The sequence below is a fragment of the Pogona vitticeps genome, chromosome 3 (assembly GCF_051106095.1).
Source record: "Pogona vitticeps strain Pit_001003342236 chromosome 3, PviZW2.1, whole genome shotgun sequence".
Lineage (NCBI taxonomy): Eukaryota > Metazoa > Chordata > Lepidosauria > Squamata > Agamidae > Pogona > Pogona vitticeps.
In genome coordinates this window covers 89415243-89426170 of record NC_135785.1, presented here as the reverse complement: position 1 = coordinate 89426170, position 10928 = coordinate 89415243, and the positions used below count along the sequence as shown (strand labels likewise).

The 10928-nt window shown below is 40.8% G+C and overlaps 1 protein-coding gene across 2 annotated transcripts; it reads right to left on the bottom strand.

The window, feature by feature from the left end:
• Positions 1 to 1267: 1267 nt before the first annotated feature.
• On the bottom strand, positions 1268 to 9563 carry DNAJC9 (DnaJ heat shock protein family (Hsp40) member C9). 2 transcript variants are annotated; one of them, XM_020783185.3, is made up of 6 exons: positions 9298 to 9563; positions 6952 to 7092; positions 5310 to 5564; positions 4481 to 4567; positions 3252 to 3401; positions 1268 to 1593 (listed from the first exon to the last, which is right to left on the bottom strand). In XM_020783185.3, exons 1-5 carry the CDS (start codon positions 9475 to 9477, stop codon positions 3282 to 3284), a joined length of 783 nt encoding a protein of 260 aa, XP_020638844.1. In that variant the 5' UTR covers positions 9478 to 9563; the 3' UTR covers positions 1268 to 1593; positions 3252 to 3281. The 2 variants fall into 2 exon arrangements, with proteins under 2 accessions (XP_020638844.1, XP_020638843.1); XM_020783184.3 differs by lacking the exon at positions 1268 to 1593 and having other exon boundaries at positions 2894 to 3401; positions 9298 to 9562.
• Positions 9564 to 10928: the final 1365 nt, after the last annotated feature.

The window sequence follows — 10928 nt, the reverse complement described above, 5'->3', positions numbered from 1 at the left end:
TTTGAATTGTAATTAAAGATCAAGGTTGAGGCCTGGCTCTTGGATTTAGTGGTTGGTAGCCTCTCGAAACTAGTCTTCAGAATATTTAATTGTATTTTCAGTCTGCATTTCCACCCAGGAGCTGGTTAGTATACCACATAGCTTTCACACCCCTCCATTTTAACATTACAACAAACTTGTGAGAGATTTGGTTAAAAGACTGGTAAGCTCAACAGAATGAAGTTCAAGGTAGAGGGAAATTTGAACCTGGGTCTTCACTGTCTCAGTGTACTGTAATACAGTGGTTCCCATCAGTATATTGGAATATATAGTCCTAGTATGGAAATTCTAAAGAGGGCTGTAAAACATTTTTGTAGAGGTGGAACTGTTCCACCTTTGGAGGCTGGTCTTCTCATTAAGAGGTGGAACCAATGTATTGAATGGTACCTCCAGCGGTGCAATTCCTGACTGCAGACCAGCTCTCACTAGTAGCAGAGCAACAGGTTTAAATTCTCTTTGAAGAAATGTAACTCTGTTACATTTGAAATTTCTTCTTCTTACCTAACACATCTTAAAGTTCATGATGGGGAAGGGGTGGTGGTTCTTTTCTCCTACTCTTCCGTGTTTTTTCATTTTTTTCATTTATTTTTTTTAATGTACACCCCTCCTATCTGGTCTTGCGACCAATCATACTATGTTGTTGTTGTTTAGTCATTAAGTCATGTCCAACTCTTCGTGACTGCATGGACAAAAGCACGCCAGGCCCTCCTGTCTTTCACTGCCTCCTGGAGTTTGGTCAAATTCATGTTGGTAGCTTCAATGACACTCTCCAACCATCGCATCCTGTCGTCCCCTTCTCATCATTGAGCCCAAGAAAGTAAAATCTGTCACTGCCTCCATATCTTCCCCTTCTATTTGTCAGGAGGTGATGGGACCAATGGTCATGATCTTAGTTTTTTTAATGTTGAGCTTCAGACCATTTTTTGCACTCTCCTCTTTCACCCTCATTAAGAGGTTCTTTAATTCCTCCTCACTTTCTGCCATCAGAGTGGTATCATCAGCGTATCTGAGATTGTTGATACTTCTTCCGGCAATCCTAATTCTGTCTTGGGATTCATCCAGTCCTGCCTTTCGAATGATGTATTCTGCATATACGGTAAGTTAAATAAAAAGGGAGACAATATACAGCCTTGTTGTACTCATTTCCCGATTTTGAACCAATCAGTTGTTCCATATCCAGTTCTGTTGCTTCCTGTCCCACATATAGATTTCTCAGGAGATAGGTAGATAAATCATACTATACAAAACATTTAATACCAAATGAAACTGAAACCACATAACCTTCTCCAATACTTCTTAATTTTTAAAAGTATGATATATAAAACAATCTCCACAGGCCAGGACAAGGAAGGCACTAGCATTCCATTGAGGCCATGACTTTCAGGATTTGAAGAGCTACAAAGACAACAGTCACTTGAGTCCTTTGCTATTTTCTGCTTGTACCTTCTCCCTGGCAACTGGGACTGCTTGTGCTTGTTGCTGCTACCATGAGAACTAGGAGTTGTGTGTGTCCAGCCTTTTTCTCTCCTGCAAAATCTGTGGCTTCTCTTGGTGCTGAAAGGAAAAACAACTTGTCAAGAAAACCATGTTGAGCAACAAGGCAGGACAGGCCCTGCACATGGAAGGTTTCTTCCATGCCAGATTGATCAAGTCATGGACATGTGAATAGTGTTCATGGCAGAACTGGTCAGTTAGTGCATCATCAAGTCAGCAAGTTCTGCTCCTTACCATGGATCATTAATAAATTCAGTAGCAATTCTTATTGAAAGTGAATTTTTTGGAAGCCTTTAATAAATTTGTGAAAGAAAGACTTCGAGGATTAACTAAAACTTTATGTAAACGTGAAGGTTTTTGCTAGCACCACTTATCTCCAGGCTGAGAATCAGGTTTGGTAGATTATAGGGCTGGGGAACATAATATCTCGGACCACAGGTGCTTTACTGTTGGAGATGATGGTTAGGGCTGCTGAAGGTTGTAGGAGTCATAAATTTGGAGGGGTAGAGTTGCCCACTGCTGAGGAACAGTGAAGACCACCTGAAGATTTCCAATATTAGCAGTAGTTTTCACCGGATGTCACACAGCTGATTGCAGAGCTCTAGCATACTATGCTGCAGCTATGTAAGATCTCTGTTTCTACAATTGGGAGGCAGATATGAGCCCTCAGTTGTTGGGGATGGTTGTTCTGGTGCCTAGCTCTGGCAAAGCACCATAGGTAGTACTGTTTCAGATCAAATACAGCAAAAGACTGAAAGACAACAGAAGGCACTTCGTATAGTAAAAGAAAGAGACCTCCAGCGGGCCCTGTTTCATTGTGTGAAGGGCAATTTTAACAGGGGAAATCCTCCTTGTCTGAGAACTGCAATTTATAGGAAAGAAATTCCTTGATATTTTAACAAATCTGCTGAAGGATTGCCCTAATTCCGCTCTTTTATGCAAGTGGCTAGGCCACATGAAGATAATATTCCTATAAATATTAATAAAGATGCATCTGGCCAATTTTAGGGGCCCTTATGAATTTCAACATGTATAAATATTAACTAAATGTACATCACTCTGTTCCCCGTTAATAAATGAGGATAATTCACTTGAATAGATGTGAGTACATGCAACTCTGATAATGAAACTACCACTTACAGCACGACTGAAATCATTCAAGTTGAGCCATAGTCATTTTCTGTAGCACAGATACTCTTTATGAAGTCCTTCAAACAGGCTTACTATGATAATTATATGATAATTCTATTATACTAAACAACATTACTTGCTATATCTTATCAGTGTTTTCCTTTACAGAACTTTATGGAAAGATCATCCCAAATTGTGTTAGCCATATATATTCCTCATGTAAGAATAATTTTTCATACACTTCAAAAACATCTTTTATTTATTTTATCAAGTGTTTAAAACCTCAGCAAGCAAAATTTGCCTCATTTGATAAGCGTTTTAAAAAGTTACTTAACTATTGCCAAAATCAGTAATGTTTTGCAAAAATACAGGTTAGCACTATTTTTAGACTTTGATAGAAAGTTTTCTGTATCAAGAGTATCCTCACTGTTCATAGCAACCTTTTCTGACCGCTGCAATCCTGTCAGACAGCATCTAGAATCCCACAGCACTTTGAGGAGTTTCTTGGCATCTATTGTTTTATGTCTCTTTTGCTGGATGTCTTTTCTATCCTACAGCAATGTGTTGATGAAAGCATCTTTTAATACCTGGCATTCCTAAAATGATGTTAAAGTTGGTCATTTTATTCCTTTCTTGGACGCTGTTTTCTTTCCTCCTTTTTTGGCTTTATTTCCATATTTTTCTTCCATCTGAGTCAGAAAGTCATCCATTTCCCTTTTTCGGTTTTCATTTCTCTTCTGTTAAATAGATCAAACACAGGATAAAAAAGCTCACAAATGTTTCATTAGATTTTAATATAAAAGGCTCAGTACTTTATCAGAATCATTGAAAAGAAGAAACAACTGCAAACCATCATCTTAGAACTACAGAGTTGGAAGGGACCCTATGGCTCATCAAGTCCAGCTCCTGTCAAGGTGGAACTGTGAGGAATCAAACTCCCAACCTTTGACTCTGCAGCCAGAGACCAACACCACTGAGTTATCCATTAATGTGTATACAATAAACTAAAAATATTAAATTGCTATTAAGCACGAAAAATACTGTCCCAAATAAACCAGGAAGAAGAAAATACAATTCTATCACTGCAGATAGAATGACTACCAGTTTGCTGTTCCTTATTTCTTTCTATTTTGCTTTAAATTTCAAATGTTTATATCTCATTTTTCCTCAAAAGGACCCATGGTGGCTTACAATATTCAAATGAAACAATACAAAAATATAAAAACAGGGATGAGAAGCTAATTGCAAGTGAGATTTCATACTGCTGGCATGTGAATTCCCTGGCATAGCCAATGGCCTGATCACTGTATGACCCAGATAGCAGCATCATACATATGAAAAAAAGACTTTTTGTTCTACCATGAATAACTCTACACTTGCTCATTGCCAACCAGGGTGGATTTTAAAAATCAATTATTTTTTAATCTGTCAAAAAGTCCAACTTCCAAAATTTCAATCCTATTGCCAGCTACTATTTGCCACTTTATTGGTTTCTCATCCTGTTCCGATAGACTTCCTAAAATATCTTTGCAGTTTCTTCTGGACTTTCATGAACTACAGTATTTGATTATCATAACTGTGTCTGTCTTACTGCTCACTTAAGATCCCACATAATTTACTATAAAAATATACAATATAACCCAAGTTAAAATACAAATCCATAAAGGATCTCATTCATTTTAGCTTTCAAACTATCCTAATGCTGAATATTAATATTAATTTTGCAATACAAATAAGTTTAAATAATTAAAAATCAGGTTTTTTTCAGTAAAGGGTATTGCTAGATATAGTGAATCCTATCTTTCTCCAACCTTACCTGAATTAGTGCTTTCAGGTCATCTTCACCTTCACCAAGACCTAGTTCTTCTCTGGATTTTTCTGCCTCTTTAGCTTCTTTTTCGGCCTGAAATAATAACATGGCTGTTTAATCTTGAGCTTTTTTCCTAGGCAAGTATTCTATTGCAATAGCCAACAACAGCAGAATCAACATGCAATAAACAGTAAATAGTTTATTTTCCAACCCTTCTTGATTTGTAGCATAACACTACTCAAAATGTTCTGGGAACTAGTTGAAAAGGGCTGAATAGACATGCCCTTAACAAATTTTAAAAATCCTTTAGAAGTATTTATGCATTTTTCAACTAATTCCTAGGACAGTTTGAATACTGCTACTGGATATAGGTCCTAGAGCAAAGAGCAACATCACAGTAGGCATTAAATGATGATCATGCAATCTGTGTCCTAAATATGAAATGAAATTCTACAAAAGATTCATTTGAGGCTTCATAATTATAATAGAGCAAAAATGTTTAGGATTCTTCTCCCATAAGACTGTTTGAAATGTGGTGGGTTTGCTCAGTTGTGTACAAGTAGTAATGCCTTAAGTATGTATTTCCTGGATAGCCTCCAAGTTGAAGAGGTGCAAGTAGGGAGCTCTTCTACCCTTTCTCCAACTGGGAAATAGAACAGGGCCAACACAAAAATTAAGAGGTCTGGATTCAATTTTAGAAAACCTCAAAAGGTGTTACATTTGAAGAGCTGGCATGCAATGAAAATCAAAAACATGTCAGACATATGTCTAAAACATTAAGAATTTCATTCAATTATACATTTTCCCCTTTATATTTTATTGCCAGCAAACATACCCTTCTTTTCCTTGCATTTATCTTTTGCTTAGACTCTTTTACAAAGGCTTTATAGGATGGAAGTTCTCCAGAGTCAATGGCCTGCTGGATAATCTTTCTTATTCTGGGTTCATCCGTATAATCAACACACAGCACAGATTCCATAATTTTGTCCATATCTCCTTTAAAGTCCTCATATGCTGCTTTAACATCCTCTAGTTCTTCCGCAGAATCTTTGTACTTCTTCTCAAAATCTTCGATGTCTTTTACAGTTATCTAATAAATTTTCAAAAGATATAAATTCCATGAACAATGTTCTTCCTTCAATGTGAAGTTACACAGCATATACATAGCTATTTTTTCATCCATAACTACTTAAAAATTACATTCCCCTCTAATGGAAAAATTAGGTTCATGTATGAGCCTTTACAGAGGAATATGCTGTGCATGCAAAAGTAGACAGCCAGAAGCAGGTGGAATTTATATTTATTAATTGATTCTCATTTTCTTATTGGCAAAATAGAAGTGCTTACCAAAGGGGAGATTTCAGCCATTTGTCCCTCTTTCCCACTACATCTAATCTCCAGCAACAATAGTGCTGTACCTCTTTTAAAAATATATTTTTATAAGTGCACTATAGCAAATTTCACTAGGGAACAAAAGCAAGGAATAGGATAAAAATACCATTTACATTTCCCAAAATGTAGCAGTGTTAGTTTAGAGTAGAGATGGGGGTATTTGTATTCGTAAATGTATACGAATATCCATATCCCAGCTGAACCTAACGTGGGTCCAGCCCCTGGGACTGCCACATCCACTCGCATGTCTTGGCACTGTGAAGGTCCCGCTCTTCCCACCAATTGCAGTAGCTCTGCCATCCCCGTTTGGCTGAATACTCTAGGCAGGGGGCTGGAGGACGAGTCTCCCTGCATGACTGCTGAGTGGCCAGCCAAGCAGGGAGATAGAGGAGCTACTGCCACAATTGTTGGGAAGAGCAGGACCTTTATGGCACCAAGACATGTGACTGGATGGGCTGGTCCAGGAGCCCAAACTCACATTAGGTGCAGCTGAGACAGGGATACTTGTATTTATTTACGAATATGAATGCCCCCATCTCTAGTCTATAGCACACACATAAAAAAAGGCCAGTTTCCTGTTCATTGTGGACTGTGCTTCTGTGATTGCTCAACTTGCTGCTGAACAAGCTAGAGAGCATCCCTGTAGAGCAATGGTCCCCAACTTTGGGCCTCCAGATGTTCTTGGACTTCAACTCCCAGAAATCCTGGGCAGCAGAGTTGGTGCGGAAGGCTTTTGGGAGTTGTAGTCCAAGAACATCTGGAGGCCCAAGGTTGGGGACCACTGCTACAGGACAGCTGCTTATGCAAGCTCTGGGAAAACCCCAGAGAGCAACAGAGCACCATTCTTGTCGAATGGAGCAAGAGAATACTGATCAAAAAGTCCTGTGGTACCTTAAAGACTAACACATTTATTATATTCCACTATACTTAATGAAGTACGGGATTTATAGGAGCAGTGAATGTCAGATCATTTACCCTGTGGTCCAGTGCATGAGCTGTCTAGCTGAAGAGGATTCTGGCCTTAGAAAATGTTGGCAATTTTGTCTTTTGGACAACCAGCCCCGCAGAACCCAACTTTTACCTACTTTTTTGAAGAGTAGCCTCCAGTACTCCTCCCAGTTACGGTCCTGGGTCAGCACCGTTGACTCCTCGTCCACAATCCCCTGCTCGTCATACAGAGCTCGCTGCTCCTTATCACTTAGCACTGCATACACCTTACCTAGGATCTGAGAGAGAAGACAACTCAGTAGTAAACAACCACCCCTTCCTTTCCTCTTCTTCTCTAAATGTCTACTTTGTATTGCACTATGCTATTATAATGTTATCATCATCAACAAAATTTGGAAAGACTGTGTGTCCCTAAATCTAGATCCAGCCCTGTGATCCAATCCTGTTGGATCCTAAACTGAGCAACTGATCTCCAAAGTTCTTTTCCAGCTGTATGGATCTTCACAACTATAAAATGTTCATGACCAGAGCTGGCGCTTAGCACTAATCACAGAACCCTTCTGGGATGCACATCTTAACATGGCGAAGGTTTGAGTGTGTCAGAAAAACTGAGAGCAATACTCTCAGGAGGCCACACTCCATTGTGAGCCTGGACTCCTAGCAAGGTCACCCAAGGTGCAATGATCACAACTGAGACAATAAAACTTTTATCAAAAGTAACTGCTGCATCAGCAGAAGAGAATGGATAGTTCATTGGGAATGAATGTGGCACCAACTGGGCAGGAGCGGTAACTGAAAGTGACACTGGTGGAGGAAGCAATGGTGGTGACATTAAAGCTAACTTTTATTAGTAGTGCACAGAAGGTTGCAGGGGTAAACCCCTCTTACACTTTCCTTACCATGAAAACCCCATGATAAGACAACCCAAAATCAAACAAGAGACAATGCTGTAGGATGAGACTCCCAGATCAGAAGCACTGAATCAACTACTGTGGAAGAGCAAAGAACAAGTATAAATAGCTCTTTCACTAATGATGCAACTAGATAAAAGCTGAAAGGCGATTTGTGGCTGACGTACAGAGAAGTGAAAAGAAAGTCCAACGCTGCACAACATATACAATTGGAACATGGAATGTGAAAAGTATGAAACAATGTCAACTGGAAAGCATAAAGCAAGAAATAGAATGAAGAAACAATGCTTGGTGTCGGTGAGCCGGAATGGGACATTTTCAGTCAAACAACTACAAAGTGTTCTATTCTGGAAATAACAACTGTAGAAAAAATGAAGTAGCTTTAATACTGAGGCAAGATTTAGTACCGGTAATTCGGGGCTATAATGCAAAGGCTTTTATCTTATATGGAGTGAGAAATGCCTGATGTTCAAGCTGGATTCTCAAAAGAAAGGCGCACTCGAGACTATATTTCAAATATCTGCTGGTTACTGAAGTGCACCAAAGAATTTCAGAAGACGATCAGTTTACGTATAGACTACAGCAAAACCTTTGACTTTGTGGATCATGAGAAACTATGGGTTGCTCTGAAAGAAACTGGTGCACTTCAACACTTGATTGTCTTAATGCATAACCTGTATTGTGGACAACAAGCTACCATTAGGATAGAATATGGAGATAGAATAGTTTCCTATAGGCAAAGGGAAAGACTGAAGGGAGTGCACAGATGACGGTATAAAATTTATCAGACAAGAGTACATTTTATGCCCTTATCTGTTTAATCAGGAAGCAGAAAATATCAAACAGAAAAGCCAGATTGGATTCTGATAAAGGAGGAATGAAAATTAGTGGAAGAACACAAATTATTTAAGAGATGCAGATGACACTATTTTACTTGCAGTAAGCAGGAATGACTAGAAATGACTTTTAGAGAAAGTGGAAGAAGAAAGTGCCAAAGCAGGAGTGCATTTGAGTATAATAACAATGGAAACTCATTGAGGGAAAGGAACTGGTAAAATCTCTCCTTAAATATATATGTTGCCTTGCAAGCCCTGTGAGGGTCGTTATATGTGGTTCCGACTTGACTGCACAGACTCCCCCCCAAACATACAGTTACTAAAATGGATTAAAGAAACACCACCTTAAAAAAAAGCGGCGGCAAACAAAAGCAACACGAAAGCTCAATCCATTTCCAGCCCACACTCCGGCACCCTGTCCCTGAGGGGGGGAATCTCATTCATTCGTGGGGGTCGCCCTAAGTCGGAGCCGGCGGGACGGCAGCGAACACCACCCACGCCGCCGCTCCCCTCGCCAGCTGAGCCCGACCCTTCCCTGAACGCCCACCTGCACCAACTTCCCTACGCGAGGTGTTCCGACGGGAAAGACTTCACCCGGTTGGCTTTCTGTCCCCCTTCGGGAAACTATGCGAGGGTTGTTTAGAAGGGTGGCATCCTTAGAAAGCAGAGGGGGAGGACTATGTGGGGTGGCCAAGACTTCCCGCGCCCCGAGACTCTCCACCCCCCACCCCGGTACCTGGAAATGCAAGGTGGCCTCCTCTTTGTCGGCCGGGTCAGCGCGGTCAGGATGCACCCGAAGGGAAACCTTGTGGTAGCCCCGGCGGATTTCATTCGCTGAAGCCTCGCGCCTCACGCCCAGCACCTCGTACAGGTCGCCGGCGCCGAAAGCGTCCCGACAGAGCTCGAGCAGCCCCATCGCCTACGAGGAACGCGCGCCCGCACCCGCCTCCTCCTCCACCCGGCGCGCGCCGCTCCACCCGCCCTTCTTTCTGGGCGCCCTATTTTTCCCGCCAGCCACACCCCTCGTCTGCTTTACGGCGGTGCCGAGAGATGTCGCAAACACCGGGCCGACCTTGTGACCGAAGAAACGGCGGGTGAAGGGTCCGCTGTAGAGATGGTAAAATTGTAGACTGACTTCACAGGCTAACCATCGTAAAGCTATACTGTACATACAGTAATTGGCTCCATTTTCTTCAGCAGTGGAGGTGTGTAGGGTGCTGTCTGGCACATTTGCTGGAGGGCACTTGGTTTTTAAATTCCACAAAGAAAATGTTTCAACTGACCCCTGCGAGTTTTGCCTTATTATATTTGCAGGTGGTAATAAATAGCTGTTCACCGGACACAGCAATCTTCTTGTTAATGTGTTACAATTTAAAGGAAGCCTCCTCGAAGGGGATCATACAACTGATCATGTAACAACTTTTCTGTACCCAGAACCTAGTATCTAGAGCCTTTTGGCTAACATCTGTGGCACTCATTGTTTCTGCCTTTGTGTGCCACAGCCCAAATGACAATCATCCCCAGTGATGCCCATTTAAACTTCTGAAGAGATACTTCTACTAATCAAGGCAAACAGCCAATGTTCCCTGTTACACTGCTGATATAACATTGTTACAGCCAAGGGCTGAGTTGAAAGTGTATCTTTTTTTAAAGAACTAAGTGGCCAGAAGTCCATTTCCAGTTTTGTATCACATGATTTGTGGGGATAGGTACTAACTGACACTGGGTACCTGTTTTGTTTTTTTAAGGACTGTTCTTGAAGGCTTCTATTAGTATGCAAAAACAGCTAGTTTCCACATGCATTCAGTGATTCCACATTGGTCTATGAACACATTTATCCTGGAGAGCCTTGAATTAGTTGGGAAAAATCCACTCAGGGAGGAAGTGGCTGTGGCAATTTTGCTCTATATAATGTTTTGTGTATAGGTTTCTGTTCATTTTGTCAGAAGTAGCACTTATGACACCTGAGAAGTATAAAATAATATTTATGAATGAAACTGCAAGCTGGTTGGTCTTTGTGGTTTCAGAGTAGAGAGGTTTTATTTTTGTATATAAGAAAAACTAAGATCATGGCCACTGGTCCCATCACCTCCTGGCAAATAGAAGGGGAAGACATGGAGGCAGTGACAAATTTTACTTTCTTGGGCTCCATGATCACTGCAGATGGAGACAGCAGCCACGAAATTAAAAGATGCCTGCTTCTTGGGAGGAAAGCGATGACAAACCTCGACAGCATCTTAAAAAGCAGAGACATCACCTTGCCAACAAAAGTCCGAATAGTCAAAGCTATGGTTTTTCTGTCGTGATGTATGGAAGTGAGAGCTGGACCATAAAGAAAGCAGACTGCCGAAGAATTGATGCCTTTGA